This window comes from Peromyscus californicus, unplaced genomic scaffold, assembly GCF_007827085.1.
Source record: "Peromyscus californicus insignis strain IS unplaced genomic scaffold, ASM782708v3 Scaffold_6__1_contigs__length_162567912, whole genome shotgun sequence".
In the NCBI taxonomy this organism is placed as follows: domain Eukaryota; kingdom Metazoa; phylum Chordata; class Mammalia; order Rodentia; family Cricetidae; genus Peromyscus; species Peromyscus californicus.
In genome coordinates this window covers 73,640,946-73,668,900 of record NW_026294584.1, presented here as the reverse complement: position 1 = coordinate 73,668,900, position 27,955 = coordinate 73,640,946, and the positions used below count along the sequence as shown (strand labels likewise).

Sequence of the window (27,955 nt, the reverse complement as noted above, 5' to 3'; positions counted from 1 at the left end):
TTCCAGGGAATCCTGGAATTAATCTCCATAGATACTGAGGGGTGATTATATTGAAGTCCTTGCTAGGAACTAACTAAAATACTAATATTTTGAGAGTATCCATTGTCTCCCACATAGTACACAATGTCACAAAATTAAATCATTACTAGTGAATTACAATGGGAACTTCTGATCCAGGGATGTAGGTCAGTGGTAGAGTCCTTGACAAGTAGGCATCAGGCCCTGGATACCCAGCACCGCAGGTGAACAAATGTAGCATTAGGACTCACTCTTCTAACTAAGATTCGAGGAGCCCAGATGTGACATGACCAGTGTCGGGGGCAGTGTGCACGAGTCAGGCACTGGGTTCCACCCTCAAGTGGAGCGGTTTAGCAGAAGAAGAGAAACAGGAGCAAATGGTTTATCTCTCTCACGGTGAGACCAATAGCTGCGCCATTTGCTCAGAGGGGAGCGGGAGAAGCAAGAGTCCGGTGAGCTGACTGTGTGAGAAATGAGAATGGTAGACTGAATTAGTGCCTCAGTGCTTGAGAAGCAGCACCGGAAGACAGGTTAGAGGGAGGCAGGGACAGAGACAGGAAGAGCAGCCAACGTCTAGTATCGAGTGATAACTGAAGAGAAGCCCAGCCCAGGGACAAGATATAAAGGAAATGTGTTCAAATGCATCTTTTCTAAATCTGAAGCAAAAGAACTACTAACAAACACTTAATAATTTATTCTTACTAATTATACAAATATACTTAATTTTATACAGCACTTATAGTTCACTTTTGTTGAATAATTGTTGGTTTTGTTTTGGACTAATTAGAAGGCACAGACAAGTAAAAGAGAGAAAAGCCAGATGCCATTCTGCCATCAATGGTCACCATTAACAGCACTGTAATTGTCTGTCTGTCTGCCTGGCCATCCATCCATCCGTCTGTCTATCTAGCTTTACATATCTACAGATTTGTCTATTTACTTACCCATCTATTTGCCCATCAACCATCTATTTTTATGAGAGAGGTTAAATATTTGCTGAAACTTAAATCTGTCCGTTACACAATACAAAAGGAAGAAAGAAAAAAAAACGTACATCTGAAACCAATCGCCATGAGACAAGTAGCAGACTGTTAACTACAGTTTATCTCACACCAAATGTTTATGCATGTTGAAGAAATGATAGATACTTTTTACTTGAGACAGGATCTCTCTATGTAGCCCTGGTTGTCCTGGAACTCAATGTATACCAGGCTGACCTCACACTCACGGAGATTTCCCTGCCTCTGCTCCCTGGGTGCTAAGATTCAAGGCAGTAATACCACACCCAGCTATAGACATATTTTTATGTGTATGCATTTTTAATGTAATTGAGAGAGTTGTCTGTAGGAACAGACTTCGGTATGATGTCGTAGGCTCTCAGCTATGGCTTCCACCAACGCATCATGACAAAGCAAGCCCTAGTCTAGTCTCACTCTCAGTGAAGTCCTCACAATACATTTATGCTGCATCGTTTAAATAATTCCCTTAGATATCTAAGCTAGTTCTGATTTTTGCACCTTTTTAGTATTTTGAAGAGTAACTTTCTAGTGAGTGTATAGAGGCCCACATGTAATCACAGTGGAAAATTTCTGATATAAATTGTCCAGTGGGTTTCCTTGAGACAAATTACATGGGCACTTATAATTCCATTTAATTTAAATTTTATTTTTTGATTGCAATTGATCAAAAAATTGCCCACTTACATATTTTTTCTGAAACCTTTCATTTTGTTAAATCTTGTTAATTTTTTGTGAACTATTTGAAAATCTTCAGATATCAATACACATAAAGTACAGAAAAGAAAACAACAAACAAAATTAGATTCTTTCAGGTACCCAAAAGCTCTATCAAAATTTAACGTTTTGTAACTGCTACTTCATTTTTTTTTTTCAAAATTTCTGGAGATCAACCCCTAGGCATTGCACATTCTAGAGAAATGCTTTACCACTGAGATGTATCCCTTTACAAAGGAGAATGACGGGTATAGGAACCCTGGATTAATTCTATGATCTCACTTCCACCACCTTTGCCTTTCTGTCAAAGTTAAGCAGGTTCCTAAGTGGGTGTTCATGTTTCCCTTGCACAATATATGTGTTTTTCTACTTTGTATATATTTATTGCAAAATGAATATATGGCTAAGGTTAATATATATTGTATATGCACACTCACACATTCTATTTGTGATATTTACCTGTGTGGAAAATTAACTTGTTTAATATCATTGCTGTGTATGAACCTACTGTACAAGTAACTACAATACTGAATTTCCTAGTCTACAAATTATGTTGTTAATTTTAACTATGTATCCCATGAAATATAAATAGTCAACATAATATCAATAATTAAAAATTTATAATATGTAAAACAAAATTGTATATAAATTTGTACATATACATTTATGTATATGCATTTATACAGAGGCACATATTTTATACATATAAAAGTGATAAAATGTGCAACACACATATACTTTCCTAGAATAAATGTCGTAGCAATTATCTCTGGTTTTAATTACACTTGTGTTCCTCTATAATTTAAATAGATTTTGCATGTTATATTATTTCCTTTCTATGTCAATGTTTGTTTCTTCTCCACTTTTACATGTTTTTGTCTTCTATTACATTGTTGTAAAACTATATCTTCTCCTGTTAAGAATTTAGTGCTTGAGTTTTACTTAGCAAATGATTTATCTCTGCTTTCTATGTTAGCAGTTTCATTTTTTAGCATTTGTTTCTTTGTCTCTTTATGTGTGATATACCAGTAGTGCTTCTCTGTGGAGGTCAGAGGACAACTTGGAGGAGCTGGCTCTCTTCTTCAATCACCTGGGTGCTGGGATTGAACTCGGGTCATCAGGCTTGGCAGTGAGCACTCTTACCACCATGCCATCAGAGGCCTGCCACTTATTTTTATTAATTTCTAACTTCAACATATGTTTAGACAAATGTTTTATTAGTTAAAGATGTGTTACATTCTTTTATGCTGTGGAGTATTTGTTTAATGATGCAAAGATGTATCACATTCTTTTATGTTACATTTGTTTAACTCTGTAAAGCTGTGTTACTTTGCCTGCCTAAAACACCCGATTGATCTAATAAAGAGCTGAGTGGCCAATAGCTAGGCAGGAGAGGGATAGGTGAGGCTGCTAGGCAGAGAGAATAAATAGGAGGAGAAAAAGAAGAGAACAGAGAGGAGCAAGAAAAGGAGGAGTGGATGATGCCAGGGGCCAGCCACCTAGTCACCCACCACCCAGCCACCCAGTCACATAGCCAGCCAGACAGCCAGACCGTCACCTAACCACCTAGCCAGCCACAGAGTAAGAAGGGAAGAAAAGTATATAGAATCTCTACATAGAGAAAGGTAAAAGCTCAGAGGCAAAAGGTAGACAGGATAATTAGTTAAGAAAAACTGGCTAGAAACAAGCCAAACTAAGATCAGGTATTCATGAGTAAGATAAGTCTCTGTATTTATTTGGGTGCTATGTGGTGGACCCCCAAAGAATAAAAAACAAAAAAAACCCAAAAAATCCACTGCACAGAGTCTCTTACAACTGGAGTTCACAACTTTGCTAGGCTTGCTGACTGGTGTGGATTCACCACCTTTTGCTCCCAGCCCACTATACCCAAGCTTTGTATGTAGGTGTGGGATATTTGAACTCAGGTTCTCACGCTTGTATGGCAAGTGTTTTATAACTGAGCTATCTCCCAGCCTCTCCCAAGTAATTCCATAGCATTCTTTCAAGAGTTAAACTGGAAGTGCACATCTTGTTGTTCTTCTTATTTAAGTTTACTTCTTCCATACCCTATTCTAACTGTTCTAGAATCCTCTTAGTAACATTTAATGAGAGGAGCAATAAAAAGAGCGGTCGCTAAGAGCTTTATATATATCAACTTGTTTACTCCTTCAGAGAACTTAGAGCTGGATCATCTTGCCAGTGCTCTTAAAGTTTTTCTTTAGAGACACAGAAGCATAAATGCTGGGTAAGTCATTCCCAAGCTTCTGCTGCTAGGGTGTGGTGCTGGGCTTTGCTTCCTAGGTTCACCTTTCCAAGCTTGCCTGCAGCTCTTCGAGCACTTTGTCCTTGAGGAGCGGGGGATGCTTGCTGAGGTGTCCTAGTTTTGGAAATGATGTTAGGTGGCCCTTCATATTGAAAGAATATGTCTGGTGTAAAATCATTGTCTCACATATTTCAGTTCTAAATAATAGTATGTTGTCGTTTTTTTTTTTTTTTTTTTTCAACTTGTCATTTAGAGTTACTAACAAGACGCTTGATTTTCTTTGTGTTTTTCTGTCTGGAAATTCATGGATTACCTTTGCCTTGCCGAATCCTTTAACTCCATACAATTTATTTTGTTATTTCATGTTCTAATTTTGCTGATATGCTTGGGGTTGGTAAACATTTTATTGCAATATTTATTTATTTTGCCCTAAGTATGATATACATATTTTTTTAAAAAATCAGATTCTACTAAAAGCCGATAGTCTGTGCTTCCACTTGGGTTTGGCCATTGAAGATGAGAGGGTTGGAACAGCAGAAGCTTGGTGTACCTGTCTCCCCTGTCCTTCTGCTGGGTGATATGCAGCTTAGCTGCCTCCTTCCACAGCTTTGAGCAAAAATGCACTCATGGTTCCAGGTACAACTTCCTTCCTGACTGATCATGCTGACAGTGGCGGTGTCAGCATGAGGCTTCTATATCTAGAATTTGCATCAATTATTATTGGTTCTATCAAATTGGCTAATAGTTTCATGGAAACTGCTCTTCGGCTACCCAATTTGAATACACCATCTGGTTTTTGTTTGTTTGTTTGTTTCATTTTGCCTTGAAATAAAGTCTTTCTTCTACTTTGTCTTTCAACTTTCCAAAGCAAAATGTTCATTTCAGCCATCATTCCAATTTGTTATCATCCCAGATTTGTCTCCCTGGTTGTCTATTAGTCAGTTCTCCAATCATAAAACCAATAGCCAGTATTTAGCTGGCTGTGTAAACACCACACACTGCAGTGATAATAGCTTAGTGGATGACATTACATTTTATCTATGCCAGTTGTTACCAAATATTAGAGACCATCAATTTAAAACCACTTAGAAAGAAATGACAAAGCCCTGTCAAACTAAGGGCCGTTATCAACTATAAGATATGCCTCAATTGCTGAGATGAAATCTGGGAAAATACGGTCAAATTCAGTGACAGACCCTTCTCCTGTTCAATAGGTTTCTTTACCTGGAGTCACAATTTTTTCTGCACTGTGTTGGTGTTCCTACATTGGAACTATCTCCTAACTAGAGAGTCATTTCAAAGGCAGACAGGTGTGGGATGACTCATCCCTAACCGACTTGAGGGCCAGACGGCCCAAACAAGTAAAAAAGATACTTTCTGAGAGCCAGTCTGGGTCTACTGCTGTGGTGTTGCTGATTGGTCAATAAATAAAACACTGATTGGCCATTGGCTAGGCAGAAAGTATAGGCGGGACAAGGAGGAGAATAAAGCTGGGAAGTGGAAGGCTGAGTCAGAGAGACACTGCCAGCCGCCATGATGACAAACAGCATGTGAAGATGCCGGTAAGCCACGAGCCATGTGGCAAGGTATAGATTAATGGAAATGGATTAATTTAAGCTGTAAGAACAGTTAGCAAGAAGCCTGGTATGGCCATACAGTTTGTAAGCAATATAAGTCTCTGTGTTTACTTGGTTGGGTCTGAGAGACTGTGGGACTAGCAGGTGAGAGAGATTTGCCCTGACTGTGGGCCAGGCAGGAAAACTCTAGCTACAGTCTACCTGATGGTCTTAGCAACAGCAGCTGAAACATGATCTGGAGATGACCTAGACCAATGAGAGGCAGCCATGTCACACCAGCTGATGCATATTCATCAGCCCTCCCCTCAGGGTGGGGTGGAGGGTATATAAGGCTTGCCTCTTCCTGAATAAACTGAACTTGTTGTTTCGACATTCTCTCAGGGCCTGTGTGGTTTGACTCTGCACCTACTTGGTCCCCACCCCCAAAGGGAACAACAGCAAGGACCCTGCTACAGACAGGAAGCACTCAGGAATACACACTCTGGAAAAGCAGACTCTCTGGGCTCACCAGTGACATCTCCTCACCCACTACCCTTGCTTTCTCTTAGTCTTTCTGCAATTTGTTCCTTATTTATAACCATGGTGAGCCAAAAGACTGAAGAGCTGAGAAACTGGTTCCTACATTTTTTTTTTTTTAAGAAAAGCTGTATATAGCATATGTCTATTATCTACTATCATCTATCTTGTCATCTGTCTATCTATCTATCTGTCTGTCTATCTATTTATCATGTATCCATCCATCTATTTATCTGCTCTTTAATGGCTTTGTACCTGATATAATTTTTCAGAACCTTGGTCAAAACAGAAATAGGAAGAGTCTAATTGCCCATTAAATCCACTTAGTATTTCCTAGATCCATCTAACTTTTTGTTTATTATATAGTTTCTTTGTCTTTTCAAAATATTTAGATAATTTTTCCACACATCTTCTACTTTTTAGTTATTTTCTAAGGTAATCACTCTGTGATTAAGTGCTTTCATTGTGTCTTTTTAAAAATATATTCCATTTTTCTGTTAGTGTCTTCCTTCTATCATTATGGTTTTATGTTCTTAATTTTTCACAATTTATTTAAATTTGCTGTTCTGCCATTTCATGTATCCACACAAGTCCACTTACTAGCTTTCATATCCTCTTTGATATAAATGATATATATTACATCAGCAGAGGTTTGCTATCCATCTTTGAAGTACTTCTTTGAGCAATACTGACAGAAGTTGTGCCTCTGGTGAGATATTTTAGTTAGTGTGGTTTGAAGATGCCTTTATTATCTTCTTCCATGGTGCTTCACTACAAGCAGATTCTGACATGATTATTGTCTGGTGGTCTCCATAATTTCTGAGGAGAAATCCCTTGTCTTTCAAATCTTTGCTTCTCTATTCTGTTTCTGTGTCTGTTTGAACATGTTCTATTTCATTTGGTCTTTATGACTTTGACCATAACACTTTAAGGTGTAGTATTCTTTGCATTTATGCTGTAGGTATTTGCTAAGCATTTAGAATTTATATTTGCATGTGTACATTAAGGAGTGAATTAGGGGAAATTCTTTGAAAATATTTTTCTTGCACAGCTCTCCTTGAACAATTCCTTCTCCATCTGCAATCACATGTATAATTAGTCTTCAACATTGTTCTACAGGTTTCTGTATCTCAGATAATTTTTCCTGTGGTATTTAAATTTGTTTGCCCTTTTAACATTATTGAATAATTTCTATCAATGATGCATTTGTAATATGTAACACATGTATGTTAAAGCTCACTAAGTTTTTTTTTATTATTTCCAATCAGTGTTTAAAACTTGGGGGGAGCTGAGTTTGACTTTGTCGAACAGACTGGCCTAAAATTTGTAGTGTTCCTATACTGTCCTTAGAAGCTGGAATTATGGGTGTGTACTACCTGCTCAGCTTGCTGTTAAACTCATCCACTGAAGTGTGAATTTTAAAAGTTATATCACTCATTTAATTTTTTGTGTTATAATTTCTATTTTGCTTTTGAGATTTGTTATCATTTTTCTTATTGTGGACATATTTTCTTTTTATAAAATTTAACATGATTATATTTGGTGATTCCAACATCCAGGGTTTCTGACAGCTTTTCTCCATTATTTTTTTGTGAGTGTTGGTTGTACTTTCTTATTTCTTCATGTGTAATAAATTTTATTGGGACTAGACACTGAGAACAGTTACTATCTCAGGATGCAAGGAACCTTCATGGAAATCTGCCTATTTTTTCACTTCTTTCAGCCTTTGTTATTTCTTGGTCTTCCTGAAATTTATATTCCACATTTAGTTCAAATACTGAACAGTCCTGTGGGCAAATTTCATACCCAGAATTTGGGGATTTCCTAGGCTAGCCATCTTTTTTCTAGGATTCATGCTTCCTTCCTTTCCTAAATCCTTCTGTCTTCATCCCGGATTTTGTCTTCGGTCTTTTTTGTTTTTGTTTTTGTTTGTTTGTTTGTTTTGTTTTTTGGCTTGCAACACAACTTTCTGGTTGAGTTTTGGAAAGATGCCAAATGAAGCCACCTCAGATAGGAGAAGGCTTTTGCTTTCCTTGAAAACCCTGCCCAGGTTTCAGTCCTTTCTCTCAAGCACTGGAACTCTCAACTATTCGCCCGCTGATAGTCTATTTTCAGTGTCTTTAGTTAGAACTTTTAGAAATACTTTGGGAATCGCAGTGATTCATGGGAAAGCAGCCTATCATCAGAAACAGAATCAGAACTTGAATGGTAGATCTGAGTAGAATTTTACCCCTGGAGCACTGCTCTCCTGGGGCATGGAATTTCCTCATATATCTCATTGGGAATGATCACCTCCAGTCATTTCTGAAAGTTTCTTGTAGTCAATCTTTCAGTGGCAGATATTTCTTCTAAATAACCAGATTTTAAAGAGTTAAATCTTGTGGCAGCTTTCCATGTTTGTTCATTTTCTGAAGTGTCAGGAAATGTGTGCCCTGATCAGTCTAATAGTTCTATTTGAAAACTATGCCATTGATGTGTTGTGCTGTTTTAGTAAACCATTTCCTTTAATCCCTTGATGGGTTCTTCATTTAAAATCATCCACACAACTTCTCCCACATTTTTCTCTCTCATACAGAACCTACACAATCCCCATGGCTTCTGGAATATAGAAGATGTACATTCCCATTTTAAATAGCATGCACATGTATTTCCTTCCTTATATTGCCTGTCATTCTAGTGTTAACTTTTGAGAGGTTTAACAAGGATACATTATTTTTAGCTTTGGTCTCCATAACCTATAAGAAGTCACTTTGCTCAAATTCACACATGAAGTAGTTACACTTTTTGCTAATATTCAGAATTTTGTGCATGAGTAGAGGCAACTGAGCCTTAATGGTTTATGAGATTATCTGTGCTCTCAATTATTTATATGTAATGTGTGACTTTAAACAATTGCAGGCTAGCTTGCTTGGCTGTATGGTTGTCTCCTGATTCTGGGCTAGTTTCAGCTCAAAGTTGACTAGACTAGGCATCAAGGATGGCTCATTCACATGCAAGGTAATTAGGGGCCATCTACCAGGATATCCAAATGAGGCATCTCCAGGCAGCATGAGGCTAGTTTCCCAGAAGAAGTGTTCCAGGAGTAGACATCCCAAGATTCAGGAAGTACCCAAGGGATTAAGAATCATCAGCAAGTGTCCTAAAACTATCCAGCCATAGTCTACTGGCCATGAAAAAGCTCATGCACTAATTTAGATGAAGTCATCTTTGGAATTTTGCATTTAAAATTGCATGAATATAAATATATATGTATATATATTTATATTTTTGAATATATATATATATATATTTCAAAGTGATACAAGATAATTTTCTTGCTTCCTTAACTCAATTAATTTAACTCTTGGATCTCAGTCCTAATTTTATTCTGTTGTTTTGAGACAGGGTATCCCAGGCTGGTCTCAAACTTACCATCCTCCTGCCTCAGCCTCCTGTGTGCTGTGATTACAGACATGTGCTACCACACTTTGGCACAACGCTATTTTTGAAAAAAAAAAATAAAAAGAAAAAAAGAAAATCCCACCTGTCCAGATTTTTCTTATTAGGCAAACTACCACTTCTCTCCCTTAGCCTCTCATTTTGCCTGACTTCCCACATAATCTTTTCGGAATAATTGGGATGGCTTATGTGATATCAGTAGACCTCCTAATTGAATGTCAAGGAAGGCAGTTCCTATTGACAAGGGGACCTCCAGCTTCATTGAGAAGCATTCAATTAGATGGAAAACAGATGCTTATTTTTGTCTTATAAACCTCAATGCAGGTTATGTGGTAATTACTTGAAGAGCAGGATAACAATTTATGTAATCAGCAGGACCCTATAATTACTAATGCATAATTTCTAAACAGCATTTAGCAAAATGAGACCCATACATACACTTTGTACTGGAAAAGATGTGTTTGACACCACACTAAATTAAATTTAAAATTTGCATATTTTCTTCCAGGAAACACACTAGCTTCATCTGCTCTATTTTGCTTGACTAATCTCTGCCCGCTTCCAGCTCCACTGAAGGACCATGGCAGCTGTGAGAGCTGTGACTAGGGGGGATGAGAAGCTCCTGCTTCTCTAGAATGTGGAGCATCATCCCAAGAAGAGACCAGGAAGGCTGCAACCTGGCAATTTCTATCCCCTGAGAGTCTGATGCAGGGTCATACAAAATTCAGAGTGCAAGTGTCTGTAGGAAACTTAAAAATTATTTGCACTTATTTCTTTATTATTTATGGAAAATCTGAGGCCGGCAAAATGGGGTAACTTGTGCCACATCCAGGACCAGGGAGGAGGAAAGCATCCATTCAGTCTCAGATGTTAAATCCATTCTACCACACACGGCTCATACAGATACTATTGGACAAGCCACACACAATAGGCACAGGGATAGTGAATATTTTCCTGAAAAGTATTTTAAAATTGACATGTATATTTACATTGCAACCCAGACAATATAGAAATATATGGGACTTTCATGGAGATAATGAATCTTCATGTATTTTAACTGAGCTAAGTACCGGCTATTTTATTCTCTCTCGACTGATGAAGTCATTCATATCCATTATTGAATTCTTACCTACAATTCCTGAAATCGGGTTAATAGGGTTGCCAGTATCTTCTTCAAAGCTTTGGACCTAAAACATCAAAAATGCATCAATTTCATTAGAAATGTTTTCATAACAAATTCACTTTATTTAGTCAATAAACAATGATTATCCACTGATAACCACATAGAGGGAGAAGCATGAGTTGCTGAACCCAAATAGGCTTCTGGGAGGAGGTGGCATGAGGTGTCCACAAGAAGGGCTCAAAGAATTCAAAGAGTTCATGGGGGGGGGGATCACTCCTGAGTGGGAGGATCACTCTTGGATGGGAGCATCACTCCTGGGTGGGAGGATCAAGGTTCTTTCTGGAAGTTGTGCATTAGAACTTTCTTTTGCCACTGAAGAATATTAAATATGTGTGAGAAAGCTAGCTAATTATGGCTTGATAAGCTTATGCACAGTAATTCAGATAATCCAGCTGCTGCATAGTCCTTATACACACACACACACACACACACACACACACACACACAGAGAGAGAGAGAGAGAGAGAGAGAGAGAGAGAGAGAGAGAGAGAGAGAGAGCCCAAAATTTATTTCTAAATTAAGAGAGCAGGGTTTATTTTTGAAATATTTTGGAAATTAATGGATAATATTCTACAAATGATGGCAAAACTATTGCTAAAACAAAGCAGTAACTATTATCTTTAAAGAGTAACATAGCTCACTGTAGAAATGTGTCACCCAGAAAAAGAGAGGTGAAAACAGTTGCTGTCTTAATTTTGGAATGTTTCTTTGTAGGATTTATGTTTTGCAAACTTTTTCTAGCTATAGTTATGAAGTCAAAAGTTCTTATTCAAGAATTTGGGGGAGTGGTACCTTATACTCAGAATTGATTAGATGTACTTACCAGCATTCCTTTCATTGGTTTTGGTATCTCTAACCAATGTACATCATCACATTTTTAAATGTCATGAGAAACTCTCTTCCCACATTTTTTTCAATTGGAAAACAATAATGGAAGAAAAGGGTTCAACAATTTAAAGTAAATGCCAGGCAGATCCTTGAGTTTTCTACCCAATACAAAGTTATTAGTTTTCAAAATCTGTAAAAATTGAATAAAGAAGCAGTCTGCACCCCATGAAGATGCCAACTGACAATAAAACCATTGGTCTCACATGTGTTTTCTGAAATACAGTGTCCATTCACTAAAGAAGGGAGGGCACAGGCTATTAATCAGGAACATAAAGAAGCATATGTCATATAGTGTAACTGCCTGTGTTTCACAAGCATTAAATTCACTTAATATTCTTGGTAAATTAAAAAGAAAGGAACTGACTCAATACTGCTTAGTTGAATTAAATACAGAATGTGTTGATCTTTGCATTAGAAATCTATGTAAAATTTTTGTTGTAATTATAGTTTTGAGATTCAAGCCAAATGTGGCCAAAAGAAACATTTAACAGGCCTGGAGGAAAGTGTGATAGATTGGCTTTAAGGGAAAATTTGGCCAACCATAGTTAAAACTCTACTGGCCAGATATTTATGCATATTGGCTATCATTTAAATGCCTCAAAAATCTGTCAATTTCACACATATTTTTTATTTCTTGTATTTGAATTTTTAGATTTGTCATTCAAAAATAGATGTTAAACCCAACATTGGCTCCTGTTTACTATGCAGTCTCCCTACACTGCATTTACTAATTCATATGGCATTGAGTGCAATAGTATTTTCTACAGTGCTAATACATTTTACAAAAACTTTTTTGTTTGTTTTAAGAGGTGAGTTTCTTTCCTATTGTTTTAGGGTTATCTCTGATTTATATACATATGAAGCTTTTCACATATACAAGAAAATGTTGAAGTTGGTTATGAAATTCTACATAATATTCTAGTTTTCTTTTTATACATTTAGTGTGTGTGTGTGTGTGTGTGTGTGTGTGTGTGTGTGTGTGTGTGTGTGTCTATTTGTGGAGGACAAACTGCAGGGTCAGTTCTCTCCTTCCACCAAATAAGTTCTGGGGATCAACCTCAGGTCTTTAAGCTCAATGGCAAGTACCTTTACATGTGGCGCCACCTCACCTGCCCAATATTCGTTTGTTATGGAAGCCATCTTGGATTACCATAGAGTATTTAGTGATATTTAATTTAGGAAATATTTAATGAAATTATTATTTTATTGTTCAAGTAATCTTTACAAGTATGCATTTGCCTTATAATATTAAATTGAATTTAAAATAATGAATAAAATTACAAAACTGGAAGAAAACCGATCTTTGGTAGAGTGTTATAAATTGACAAAAAATGATGTGGCACAAAAAGTGGTGTTTTAATCTTGTAAAGGTTCCTTGTTAGGATTTATATAAGGTACATGTGTGCATGCAAACATAAATACATACTAGGTTCATTGGTAGCTATGTATTTAATGAAACATTTTCATCTTTGAGGGGCAGGAGGGTTACTATAGGCATCCTTCCCTGACTAAACCCTAGTTTTCTTTCAAGGCATACTTAAGCTTTACTCTCCCTAAGTTCCTTGATCTTCTTAGCCACCTGGCTACTTAATCATACTTTTCGTTGCTTCTTGGCTATCACAAAATACGTTTGCAGAATGATATAAGGGCCCATCTGTGGACCTGTGCCCATTTCTCCCTGGCGTTGCTTTGTGTGCCTATTCTTGTTATCACTCCTTTCAAAGCAGATTCTGTTATCAACTCTGTGCTGCTGGCTGTGCCTGGCACATGAGGGCTCAGCAGAGAGGCAACTGCCATCTTGTGATTTATAAATTAAATCAATTACCCCACTCATCTTGGAGTAGTTCAGATATATAGGGGTTTGCAAAGGACCCTTCCTTATTCCTTTGTAACTATGTTAATGAACAGTTATCAATAAGCTCATGCCCCATCCTAGTTTCCATTATGAATACAGAGGTAAGAGGAAACACACACACACACACACACACACACACACACACACACACACACACACACACATTTTATTAACTAAATACAAAAGGAGATATCAGAAAAAGAGTGCAAATTAGTATGAGTGAGACGAAAAAAATAATGAAGAAGTAGAGGATGCAGTTGAAACTTAATGCAAGGTTTCAATATATGATTATCAATAAATGATAAAACAAGTAAATAAAGGAAACTAGCCCCATAAGTTGTCATGGTATCTTAGCATAACAGTAGAAACGTAACTAACACAATAGGAGAAGGCTGGTTTCATACCAGTTTGGTTCTTCCTGAAGCAATTACAATAACTTTAAGTGTCTCAGACTAAACTGAATTTGGAACTGTAAAATAAAAGAGCAAAAGGTTGGGATATCAAGTGGATCAATGGAGGCAAGAAGGCAAAAAGATATGGTGAAATGGGCCATTTTCAATAGGAGGCTGAGCAGTAGAGACAATACTCACCTCTTCCATTTCAAAGGAGTCTGGTCCTTTACTCACAATGTGAGACAAGTTCTTAAGCTTGTCCATGTGAATCCACTTCTCCTTCCAAGTTTTTCTCCTAACTGACCCCTCAGACACATTGGTATGAGGAGACTGTTTTGCCAGTGAGGATGAACAAGGCCATTGCTTGTCCAGAAGAGCTTGTGGAGGAAGACAAGGTAACAAGTCATTGCAGGCTCGGGCAGAACCATGCTCTATAGAAGGAGGCACTTGACTCTCATCATTGCTAATGGAAGCCACTTGTAATTCCAGTCTATGCTCCCATGGCTTGGTTGGCAGAGTAGAAGTCTCATCTTCCATCTTGAATGATTCTGACAGTGCTGGGTTACCAACCCTCCTGATATTCTGTCCTGAAGTTCTCCTTAAAAGTTGACTCATTCTTTGCTGATGCTCTTTAGCGCCACTGGATGTGGGGCTGTGCATACCCTGTCTTCCAGCTTTCTCTTCAGCTTGGCTCTGGAGGGTGTTAACATCATTCAACAAAGTTGAGAAGGCATTGGTCACATGATCCAAGATTTCCAACTGTTGGAACCGGCCTGAAGAACATAGGAATATAGACATTTTAGGACAGTTTTTTTTTCTATGATACTACTACAAAGAAGTAAATAACACAATAAGGACTAAACGATGGGGCCAGTGAGATGGCTCAGCAGGTAAAGTCATTTGCAGCCAATCCTGATTATTTTGGTGTGATTCCTGGAATCCACATGATAAAGGAGAAAAACAACTTCTACAAGTTGTCCTCTGGCCTCCACATGTGTGTCAGGGTATACAGGCTCATGTACACAGGCACACACAATAAGAAAATTCAAATGAAGGAAGGAAAATGCACTTAAAGAATGGGTAATGTGATTATCTGAGAAAACAAAGACTTCAAGCTGTTAAAACTCAAGTTTTTCCCAGCAATGCCACATCTCTGAAGATGAAACCTCTACCTAATGAGAAGTTACTGGCTTCTGGACCAGAGGTGAGTGTCCAGGCTCAGCCTAGACCCCATCCCTGGGCACCAGCCACTCTGGGGAAGACCTGCCCAACTTGGCCCTAGGCTCTGGCCACCGGGCAGGTTCCCTTCTAACCCTACCGGGGAAGGCTCCTCTTCTCCAAGACCCCTGGCAGACCCTGCAATCTCCACACCCTGCCCCCACGCTCATCTGCCCAAGACCCCAGCCACTTCCTGAGACTTAGAGACTGGTCCCTAGCTCCCATCCTGCCCCGGGACTTCCCTTCTGGACAAGAGGTGAGTGTATGGGCTCAGCCTAGATCCCATCCCTGGGCACCAGCCACTCCGGGGAAGACCTGCCCAACTTGGCCCCAGGTTCTGGCCACCGGGCAGGTTCCCTTCTAGCCCTACCGGGAAGGCTCCCCTTCTCCAAGACCCCCGGCAGACCCTGCAATCTCCACACCCTGCCCCCACGCCCATCTGCCCGAGACCCCAGCCACTTCCTGAGACTTAGAGACTGGCCCCCAGCTCCCATCCTGCCTCAGGACTTCCCTTCTGGACAAGAGCTCCTGTCCTGTCCCGGACTTCCCTTCTGGACAAGAGCGCCCATCCTGCTCTGGACTTCCCATCTGGACAAGAGTTCCCATCCTGCCCCGGAGTTCCTATTTGGACAAGAGAGCTCCCATCTGGACAAGAGAGAGAGACTTCCTGATTCTGTCAACTCTGTCTGAACCAAGTGCGTTGATAAGACCAAGAATGAACCACAAGGAGATGGGCAGATGTCAAAGCAGAAGTACATACAACAAAATGAAGAGCAATATAGCATCACCAGAACCTAGCCCTCCTCCAACATCTAGACCTGAACATCAAAAATTGGAAGAAGCAGAAGAAAACAGCCTTATGAATAATATCATGAAGAAGGTAGAGGCTTATATAGAGGAAAAGACAAAAAATGGGAAGAACGCTATAAAAAACTAGAGGAAAGGACAAATAAAGTAGAAGAAAACAATAAAGTCCTGGAAGAGAAATTACTGTATCACAAGGATGAAAGCTGTTATCTTTTAAATTTAGATGGAGGCACATAACTTTGTGGATCCACATATAGTGATTAACATATAGTTGTCATATGCTAATTCATTAAAAAAAACCTAGAGATAAACTCTGAAAACTAAATGTCAAAAGATAAGCTCAAGGGCTGAGGGTGTGGCTAAGTGGTAGAGTGCTTTCCCAGTGGACAAAGTCCCAGCGTCCATCTGTACTACTGCAAAAGATAAAACACTTCCTAAAGCAGTAACCCAGGTTTTCAACATGAAGTTGCCCAAATATGCTTCCCACAGCTTCATGCACTAACTGTCTCGTCATTGTGTCCATCATCTCCATCACTCACATATGGGATAGCATATGGAATCAGGAGGCCTGGTTCTAGAATCATCCACTGCTGCAAGTTTAGCCCTGCTGTGCATGAGTTAATACACATGCAGTGCTTAGCTCTGTGCCAAACATAGTAAATATTCGTGGTTTTGTTTTTTTAACTTTTATAATCATGGATATATATATATATATATATATATATATATATATAGAGAGAGAGAGAGAGAGAGAGAGAGAGAGAGAAAGATAGATATATGTACACACACACACACACACACACACACACACACAGAGAGAGGGGGAGAGAGAGAGCTGTGCTGTACAGATATGTAAATAGGCAGTATAGGTCTGTGTTGATGTTCATGACTCCTGATACTATCAAGGGCAATGCCAACGCCAGGGGTCTGGGCTGCCACCTGTAGTTGGTGTCTGAGGGCCTTGCTGCCATGGGGGCCATGCCAATCCTAGTGGCCTGCATAGCCACATGGGGATGGGCCTGGGCTGCTGCCATCAGCCATATCTGGGTCCATTGCCCAACAGTAGCCAGGGTCTGGGCTGATGTTCATGGCTTGTGTTGCCATAGGGAGTCACAGGAACCATGGGTGTTGAAACCCGAGGCTGTACTAAGACAGTCCTGTCCCTTCCTGGCCTGGGGTAGCTGGCTCTGCCCTTTGCAGCAGGAGAGCTGGTGATGCCCAACTCCCATGAGAGAGTACTCTGGAGAGATGGCCCCACCCCAGATGTTGGAGAGCTAGTCCCAGAGGTCCAGACCCATATCCTGGGCCTTGGGTTGGCCCACCCTAAGAGCTACCCCATCTATGACCTGCTGGAGTGCTCAAAAGTACTGGTCCTGCTGAACAATAACCTCAGGATCTCCATGACTCGGGGCAACAACAGGATATCCAAGAGGATTTTGATGGGGGACTAGTGATGATGGTGTACCAGAAATCAGAGGCCTTGAGCCAGACCGATGACTCATTGCAATGAACATCTTGTGAGTGAGGCTGACTGGGCAGAAGGGTGTACTGCATGACACACCAGCAGCTCCCGATTCAACTAGGATAAATAAAGAGGTGTTGGAAAGATGGAGAAATGAGGTGAGTTTCTTTTGTTTGTTTGTTTTGAATTAATTTTGGGGGGAGCATACTGTAGGGGTGAGGGGTGAATATGGAGGGACTGGGAGGTGAGCAGAATTGGGGTACATGATGTGAAATTTCCAAAGAATCAATAAAGAATTATGTTTAAAAATTTTTTAAAGTTATTTAAAAGAACTATATTGTTTTCAATCTTTCAAGAAACAAAGAGTAATTAATGAGGATTCTCATTTACTTTCATACTTAAGCATATTCTCAATTTGTTAGTCTTTCTTCATAATATGGCTGCAGTACTTTAATAATCCAGCAATATATGGAAGTATTGGCTTAATAAGCACTGGAGAGGGACCTCAAGAAGTGAGAGACAATTTAGGCATATGATGCCAGTTTGTAAAACATACTGAATTATTTTCTATTTTGGTATATTGATATAATAAAACCATGGTGATGGGAAAGCAAGGAATTTTATTTTGTACTACAGCTTTATCAAAACCCTGATGATAACTTAAAGATTATATGACTCAGCCGGGCGGTGGTGGCGCACGCCTTTAATCCCAGCACTCGGGAGGCAGAGCCAGGCGGATCTCTGTGAGTTCGAGGCCAGCCTGGTCTCCAAAGCGAGTTCCAGGAAAGGCGCAAAGCTACACAGAGAAACCCTGTCTCGAAAAACCAAAAAAAAAAAAAAAAAAAAAAAAAAAAAAAAAAAAAAAAAAAATAAAAGATTATATGACTCAACAATGGTAAAAAGCCAACATAGCTGGGCAAAGACACTCTCTTAGTCATATTTTCTAACTACTATGTCCAAATACTTGAGAGGAAAACTTGAAAGATGGAGAGGAGAGGTGATAAATTTTTATTCCTGTTTGCAGAGGAGGATTCAGTCGATCCCAGTGAGGAAGGTGTGGCAGAAGATGACAGCCTACCTCATCATAGCCAATAAAGTAAGAGGAGAGAATATGTATACCTGAGTCAGTGGGATTTCCTTTTTCCATATTATTTTTTATTTAGCTCTTTCACTGTTCCATACATATATTTAACGTATTCTGGTTACTTTCTCTCCCTATATTCTGGTTACTCCTCCTTCCCCTCTTTTATCTTTTTCTTGTTCTTATCAACTATCCCTTGACCCATCTTTACCAGTTCTTTTCCCAGATTCATGACTCTTGGTTTGTTTAGATTAACTAGGGCTATCTATGTTAGCATTGGAATGGAGCCTGGAGGAGTCACCAGTGTGTATGCAACTGAAGGTAATTACTTCCTTTCTTCCTGAATACATCAGTAGCAAATAGTTAGTAGTGAAGGGTGAGGTCCTTTGAGTCTCTCTTCCATCCATACCTGAGTGTTGATGGGCCCATTCTTACCCAGACCCAGCCAGGGCGGGCATCTTTAGCAGTTATAAGTTCAAGGTTACAATGACACTACATTGCTGAAAAGATGGCATTTTGCAGGCCCTCATCCAGTTTTTCCACTCTTACAATATTTTCATACTCTCTTGAGTAATGTTCCATGAGCTATAGAGAGAATGTTATGAGTGTTTTATTCATAGCTGAGCACTTATTCTCAGTACCTTGTGCATCCAAGAGTCTTTCTGTATCCACCACCATTCTCTGGAAAGCAAGGTTCTCTACATAAGGCTGAGAATAATATTCATCTATGAGTATAAACAAAAATATCTGGAAGTTATTTTGCTCTCTATATTCTATTTAAGCACCAAGACTGTGGGATGGTGCTACTCACATTCAGCATAGTCTCCCTACCACTTTCATAGTTAATCCTCTCTGGAAGCATACAGACATACCCAAAAGTGTGCTTTACTGAATTCTTGTTTCTCAATATAGTCAAGTTAATAATCAAAGTTAACCATTACAAGTCCATCCCTTGTCAACTTGTTACCCAAATTAAATTATAGCATTTAACTTTTGGCCTTCAAAAGACTCATGGAGGACTCATACAAAAATGCATCAGTCCATCTCCTAGAGTATCTATACTCTTAGCCATGTGGACAGCTCAAAAGACTATGTAAAATCAAAAGTAGGTTATATACTTCTGAAATATGATGGACTAAAATAAACGTTCTCCTTTCTAAATGGAAAGATGAAATCACAAAAGAAAGGTATGGGATCAAAACAAGTCTGAAACCAACAAGACAAACATTCAATCTTGTGGCTCCACATCCACCATCCAGGTACAGATTGGCGTTCTGTGAACTCCAATTGGGCTGGTAAAGCCTGACTGCTTTGGTCTTATTATTCCCAGCCTATATGACTCGTCTCTTGGTCTTGATCTGCTCATTGACTGTGGCTTTTCATGGCAGATGTTCCATATTGCTGGGATCTCTAACTTCCAGAGTTCTCTTTTGCATCTTTGGCTTCCCTCTCATAGCTACATACACACATTGTCCTCTCAGGAGGAAAAATTTCCTGACATTCCAGGCTTTACTTTGAAATATGGATGAAAGCATCATAATCCTTTGATTTTTTACATACTACATGCTTATAAACCAGCATCATGAGCTGGGTGTGGTGGTGCACACCTTCAGTTACAGCACTTATGAGGCAGAGGCAGACAGATCTCTGTGCAACTAATGTCAGCTTGGTCTACATAGTGAGATCCAGGACAGCCAGAGCTCTATAGTGAGACCCTGTCTCAAAACAAAACAAAAAACAAAAACCAAAAAAACCCCAAAAAAACAAAAAACAAACAACAACAACAAAAACAGCATCACATTGATAAAGACAAGGTTTACTGCTATCTCAAGCAGCAGCTGGATGCACTTGAGCTATGACTAAAGCAACTTACGAGTGCCTAGATGACTACTTTCTTAAGTAGCTTTGTGTGAGCAGGGTAGCCCCAAACTCTTCTTCTAGTCTTTAAAATTAATTCAAACATTTCCACTGAGCCTCTGATTAATAAGGTCTCAACAAATTCATTTATGTCTTTTGCATGTGTATGCATGCGGTATATGCTACTTTATATGCATGTTCTCCTGTGTGTGGGTGTGTATGTGTATGCAGGTGCACACGCAAATGAGTTTATGTGTATGTGGTAGCCCATTGTTGATGTAAGGTGCCTTTCTTGATAACTTGCCCTCTAATACATTGATGTAAGGTCTTTTACTGAACCTGGAGCTCACTGTTTCAGCTTGTTTAGCTACCCAGCTTTCTCTAAGGCATCCCATTTCTGCTTTCTAAGGCTGGAATTACAGACATTCTGCTGTGCTTACTTGACACTTAGATGGCAAACACTTTAACCACTAAACGCAGCTCCCACCCAGATGTTTTCCATGCGTTTTGGGGGGTCCAACCTCCAGTCAACACACTCACTTAGCAAGTCCTTTACCCAGTGAACATTTCCTCAGCTGTGGCCCAATTTTTAAGATGCCTTTAATATGTACTTTCTATTATTGTGATGCAAAGTACTTGGTTTCTTCTAATGGCTTCAGTTGTCTCACAGTCATGATCTCCACTCTGCCTTTCCATGGTTTTCTGGGCAAACTCACCTTTCAAATGTTTCCCGTTAACATTTTGCTCATTTATAATTTTGCTCATAATAATCATATATTGTTATAAATTTTGCCAGAAGCAAATAGCAATAACCATACTATAGCAGCATACTAGTCTGCTTTGAAATTTCCTCTGTTATACTAATCAGTCCATCATTGTTAAGTTCAGCCTCTCTTCAAATCTCTTGGCACAAAGTATGTAAAAGTTTTGCCATATTATCACAGAAGTGGCTTCCAGTCTGTTCCTAGTTCTCAGAGGGGAAACCCTCTCAGCCCTTACAAGCTCCACCTTCACTATTTGCCTTCTATCAGCACTTGGGTCTTCCGAACTTCCTCTACAATCCCCTATTAATGCTGTTTATAGCATCATTCTGGGCCTTCTCCAGTCCACTTACCTGTCTTCCCCCAATTTCTCTCACAAACTGCTTCCAAAGCCTTCTGAGCAATATTGTCAAAGTCATACCAAAGATCCCACTTCCCTACTAGCAATTTTCTGCATTGTTTGGACACCTTTTAAAGTTGTTACCAAATACCTCAGAAAGAAAACTTAAGGGAATTATTTATACTGGTCATGGTTTCAGCTGACAATGGCCAGGTGGGCGTTGTAGAGCAGAGCAGCTTGGCTTGGTGCATAGGGCAGGGCTGTCTGGACTGCTGGAACTTCTCTTTTCCCCTTTATTCTATTCTGGACTCCTGCCTATGGAATAGGAATGCCCATGTTCCCAGCATACCTTTCTCCCTTAATTTATCCTCTCTGTGAATTCTCCCACAGCACACTAGAGATGTGCTTTAATAATCCAGGCAAGTTGACAATGAAGACAACCATCACAGATGCTGTCTTCTGTTCTATTGTCTGGACCCCCAGAGCAACCTATTGAGCCTTCCCTGAGCATATTCTGTGCTCACATGGTTTTTGTTTGTTTGTTTGGTTGGTTGGTTGATTGGTTGTTTTTTTTTATCTGAAAGGAGAAACTATCAGCCAATCATTCTGCTGCTTTGAAAGACCTGGTAGATTTTTCACAGAGGGCAGTGAAATTCTTTTAAGACCTTTAGAGAAATTCTTGGGTTTTGGGTGTTTCCAGATAATTCTGATTATATTCTTCCCCTATCTTAAGCTTGCATGAACTATCATCTCTTTGATGAGCTTGGGGACATAATTGTTTTTACAATTGCCTTCTATCCATCTCATAGCAAGTTTTGGTACTTAGACTAAGACAAAACCTACCAATTTAACCAGTTCTGTCAAGTCAGAGAACAACTATCCAGAGCATGTATGAATGTTTTGTGTTGGCCTGGGTGCAAGTTAAATAACTGATTCTTATCCTGGGTTTGAACCTTCTGCAGTAACTTTGAGGAATGAGACATTCTTTTCAACTCTATCTCCAGTAGCCAACTAACTTAGCTCTTGCTTACTTTATATTTGACTTCCTTAGCTTTATTGAAGTAAAAGTGTACATGTGTTATGCAGAAGTAAAAGTGAGGCACCCACTCCAGGACCAAACGCCCACCCTTGGTTTCTCTAAAAACAATGTTTCAATTTCATTTGTGAAATTCTTTCCATACAGATTAGCCAAAACACTATATAAATACCATTAAGTCTGGATATTTTCTAGAAATTGAAAATTGATCAAAGAACTTCCATTTCTGGAAGGAGGGGAAACCATAGTAACTCTTTCTAGCAGTAAAAAGAATATATCAAAACACCTTCAGGGTTACATACTCTTAAAAAAAAAACCTCACTGCTGGCATTTTGAGAACCATTTCATACAGAGAGAGACAAAGAGAGAGACAGAGAGAGAGAGAGAGGAAGAGAGAGAGAGAGAGAGAGAGAGAGAGAGAGAGAGAGAGAGAGAGAGAGAAAGGGAGGAAGAGGAGGATGAAGAAGATGAAGAATTAGGCGAACAAGAAGAAGAGAAGGAAGAGGAGAAGGAGGAGGAAGAGAAACTAAACTGAGAAATCCAATAGAAGTCTCTTTCTCAATTAATTACTTGAGAAAATAGTTCCTTTTCATTGATGTAATGTTGAGTGAATTTAAAAGAACTTATTTCAGAATCAGAACTTTGCTATCTTCCTGATCTACATTTTCTCAAACTCTGTCATGTATTCCATGGAATTGTCCCTTGCTTACCCAAGAGGAGTTCCAGATTTAAATGAGTTTGAACATGTTATCTACCTTCCCTCTAGGAGCCTGAGAACTGTCCATCAACCCGGTGGTAAATAAACTGTTTAGCTACAAGGTTTCTTTCTCCTAACTTATTTGTACATGTGCAGGTTCTCCAAGAGGATCTGCTGAGATATCTTAGCAAAAGTTATTTCATTGACTACATGCTAGAGAAACACAGCAAGTACACACTGTCTGTAAGACTAAGTGTAGTTAATCCACACTTCAGGCAGATATGACAGGTGAGTAGCAGATACCTGCATCTCAAGGCATATTCAGTAGCAGTCTAAGCAGCCCCTAGTGGAGGAGAGGGTTTCACTTAAGGCTTCATGGTGAGCAGGCTGATCTGTCTCCTGGGGTGTGGCTGGAGTAGATATTGGAGTACCGGTAAGAGTGTTTCACCTTTGGGCTTACACAGGATTGCACATTCCACTGTCCTCGAGTTTGTGACTTGTTTTGGCCAATGACATCTGAGTAGACCTGTGTTGAGTATACTTTCCCATTCCCATCATTTCCCTGTTATTACAACTAGTGATGCTCCAGATTGTTGTAGGGTCAGGGCAAATCCTTCAGTAATACTGGAACAAATCAGTCTTCCTTCTAAATATACATACCAAACCACGGCAGACATAAAGAGAGATCAAGAGGTCAATCTTTTCTGTTTTAAGTCACTTGGGGTTTTGAATGGTATTGCACACAATGAGTAGTCTATCCTGTCAAATGTGGCTCTGAGGCCCAGTACTCAGTGCCAAGTACTGAGAGGCAATGCCATCAGCTCCTACTTACCGTACAAGTCAGGGTTCTCCAAGTCCATCCTCTGCTTCTGTGCTTCAAGAAAAACACGGATGTTGATTCCTCTGGCTGCTGAGCTGCAACCAAGGAATCTGTCTGGGATTTGTGTGCAGATATCTGGCTCATCAGCACCAAAGCCTAGATCCAGGAGAATCTCCACTGGGTCTTTTTCCCAAAATTCCAGCCATTCAGGAATGCTGAGATTAAAAAAAATGAGAATATCTTTATCTATAGCAGCCCATTTAACCATAAGCCATTTTTCTCTACTCACCCAGTCTTCCACAATTTGAGTGGAAGGAGATCTTGAACAGACAAACAGATGGTAGGTTCGCTAAAACTCACATAGCTCACTTAAAAGACAATTGGTCACCCCACCCAGGGACACTTGCCTGTGCTTTACAAACAAAACCATGAGTTTATCCATCTGGCTTTTCTTTCCCACTGGGCAAGTGTTAAAATGGACGGGGCAGGAAGACTGGGGAGTGGAAGTCATAGACAGTGCACTGACAATCACCTCCAAACAATAACTGATGACAAAAGAGGAAACAGAAAACAACAAAAAACTGGGAATGGAAACTCATAGAAGAATATTTTTTAAAGCATCAGTCTGGGGCATCCTTAGTTACACAAATCTGTCAAAGACATCACTCAACACACAGTATAGGATCAATGTTTCCAAATAATGCTTTCAATTCCCTGGGTAGGATTAGAATATGTTCTAGTGTTTATTTGTTTGTTTGTTTGTATTTTGTCTTGTCTTGGCTGAGAAACAAGAAATCCCTTTGTCAAAATGTTCTAGTCTGTGTGGGCACAGAAATTAAGAATCAGTTACCTAGGAGTTTTATCCTCACTCAAAAAATTCTGCTGTTTGAACTTTCAAATGCCGTGGACTCTGTGGGAACTGAAACTTCTCATAAGGTTCCAGCAGGTTTTCTGGCCTCTTCATTAAGGTTTCTGTTTGCTTTCCTTTCCATGCTACTTTCATGAGCTTATGTGAGACGCTTTAGCTAATTTCCTCTCCAGAGCCTCAGTCTCATTAATCTCATGGGCAAGCCCTCTTCCCTGACACCACCAGCATCATGTTCACAATTTCTGATGTCACTTGCAGAGTTGTTGATTTGCCTTCTGACCCAATCAAGGAAGAAAAGGCAGGTTAAGAACTCACATTGAGTGGTCTAAATGGCTTGCCTGGGATACCTTAATCATTAGAATGATCTGGAAAGCTGCAGTGACAATCAGTTGATTGTATGCCATGGACAAATTGATGTAAAGAAGGTTCAAATGAGAAATTAGTTTGGAGAGAATCCTAAATTCCACACGAAATTTTAATTATCTATTGTTCCCACTGTATAAATTTTTATTCAGTCCATTTTTAATAACCTTTTCGAACCTCCGTGGTGTTGTAAGTTCTGAGGGTAGGTACCTATAACACAAAGTTAACAAAGACTGACTTCCAAAGGGTACAGTGTCATGGCCACCACCATGATTATTGATTGACTTGTCATTAAACATATATTGAACCATTATGAAAATATCATTAACTTGTAACATATTTAATTGCACAAGAAATAAACAAAATGAACTCACCTTTTATAAAATAAAATATTGTATAAATCTTTGTCCTCAGTTCTTCCCCACTTTCCACTAAGTCTATAAGTTTCCTCCCGATCCTTTTCTCCCTGGGTGTATACACACTTTGTAAATTTTACCTGCTTGGCCTGTCAATAATAACGTATCTCTATGCCTTCTTGCACCTTGTGGTTTTAGAATGTGACCCAGTGATAGTTCTAACAGATGGAGCTGTAGTCTGTATACATCTTCCTTGTTTTGTCAATGAATGAAATTCCAGCAAGTGTACAATCTAATCAATCATTTATTGGTTATTTCCTAGTGATATGTACTTAACCTCCTTTCCAATTTCACTGCCTCTTTTAATACGGTCTTGAAAATCAGGTTTGGAAATTCTTGGCTCATCCTCTCATCCATTAATTCAACGAGTATCTCTCAAATACAGATTTATAATTTCCTGAAGCCAATTGTTGAGCAGAATCATTTATCTGGATGAAAGTGCCAGGAAGTCACCTACCTTTGTGGTACCCCTGTGGTGGAATAGCACGAGTTGAAACTAGTCCCTCTGGACAGGGTAGGAGTCTCTGAGAACTGATGCAGAGATCTAGAATGCAAGGGGATCAAAGATGAGTCACATTAATTTAGATTCTCTCAGGAGGTCCTTGAGATGATTTCCCTTCCAGAGCAAGCATTTGTGTCTCCTCTTGTTTCTAATAAGCCAATGGTGGCCACGCCTTGGAAGGAGGCAATGTGTGCAGCATAGGGGTGCTCCTCCTTTCTGAGCATCGTTATGGAAGGTGTGAGAATTTAAGTGTTAGGTGCCTGCAAGTGCTTATTATAAAGGTGACAGAATGTCTCACTCTTGACAGATGGCAAATCATTGGGGGACCTTTCGGGAACACAGCTTTGCTAGGCTCCAACTTGAGGGAAGAAGTTAATATTATGTGATGAAAGACATGCAGCAAACAACCACTGGAGGTACTCCACATAATTTCTCACAATGAAGAAGAATTTCATACTTCATGGCTAACAGTCTCTAACCTGTGTCCCCAGAGCTCCTGTGGCCAACCATATGCAATAGTAATGAAGTCCCTTACTACCCAAAACAATGAGAATCACCATATCTGGTACTCCTGTATTGTAAAACATTTTAAAGCACTTCCAAAGAAAATTGAACTGTATTATAATACAATTCTGTTTTATGTAGCTCAGGTATATCATGGATCATATTAGACAGTTGGCATACAATTAAAATTTATCAAACAGCACTCTGCAGATGTCAATGTTCCCAAAGAGACCAGGTTACTAAACTTGAGTTGCTAAATTTGTTTTAGTCCTGTCCATACTGAGTAAGAACATCTGGACCCTGCCTCTCTGTTTAATTGTTTCTTTTCATTAAAGATGAGAAAGAACATGTTCCTGAATAATAAGAATTCTAGTTTTAAATGACCATAGAGCTTGAGGAAAGGGGAAAATATATCTTTTTATTTATTGCCTTGTGTCCTGGTTAGTTTTCTGGCTTGTTCTTGTTTTTGTTTGTTTGTTTGTTTGTTTGTTTTCAACTTACCACACAGACTAGAGACACTTGTAAATTGCCTCCATCAGATTGGCCTGTGGGAATATCTATAGGGCATTTTCTAGATGGAGGGAAGCTCAGTCTACTGTGGATGGACCCATCCATAGGGAGGTGGGCCCGGGCTGTATAAGAAAGGTAGCTGAGCATGCCACATTTCTCTGTGGTCTCTGCTTCAGTCCCTGCCTCCAGGTTCCTGCCTTGAGTTCCTGCCCTGGCTTCCCTCAGTGAAGGACTGTAACCTGAAAGGCAGATAAAGCCTTGCATCCTTCAAGTTGCTTTTGGTCAGTGTTTTTTTCACAGCATCAGAGAGACAAACTGCCACACGTCAGACCTCCTTCTATCTTTGAATTTCAGTTTTTCTTTCTGAATTTGAGGGCTCCTTCAGTTTTGCAATGTTCCTTTGAGCAACCTAGAAGCAGCACCGGCCTTAGATCCAGAAGAACCCATGAACAGGTGTTTTGATCCAGCCATGTGGGCATGAGCTTGTCCCTGAATCCACCTCTTAAGCTCCTCTTTGAGCTCCCTGGGAGATTTTCTTGAGCCTTATAAATATGCGACTGCATCAGAGCAAAGCCACCGATCACCTAAAGGAGGAAGAACTGTGGAGTGTGTGCACATCAGCACTGAATATTTAGTTTTCTGGAATAGTTCTGAAATTACAAGAATGACCCAAGAACGGGAAGCATTCCTTGCCTCAAAGAGCTCAGTCAGTCCCAGCATTTTTAAAACTAGACTGTGCCTTAGAGTCATCTGAAGGGTTTGCAAAGCACAGTTCTGAACTCCACCTAAGGTTTCAGTTCAGTATATCTGAGGTAGGCTTTTATACTCAGTGTCATGCAGCTGCGCAGGG

At 39.5% G+C, this 27,955-nt stretch overlaps 1 protein-coding gene across 4 annotated transcripts in view; it reads right to left on the bottom strand.

Annotated features, from left to right (window-relative positions):
* Itprid1 (ITPR interacting domain containing 1) overlaps positions 1 to 27,955 on the bottom strand; it is a 119,289-nt gene that overhangs the window by 57,521 nt on the left and 33,813 nt on the right. For all 4 annotated transcript variants that reach the window (XM_052720601.1, XM_052720599.1, XM_052720602.1 and 1 more), the window contains 4 exons: positions 26,047 to 26,133; positions 23,955 to 24,157; positions 14,062 to 14,636; positions 10,675 to 10,732 (listed from right to left, as the gene is read on the bottom strand). In XM_052720601.1, coding sequence (XP_052576561.1) covers positions 10,675 to 10,732; positions 14,062 to 14,636; positions 23,955 to 24,157; positions 26,047 to 26,133 — 923 coding nt within the window. The remainder of the gene's footprint in view (positions 1 to 10,674; positions 10,733 to 14,061; positions 14,637 to 23,954; positions 24,158 to 26,046; positions 26,134 to 27,955) is intronic.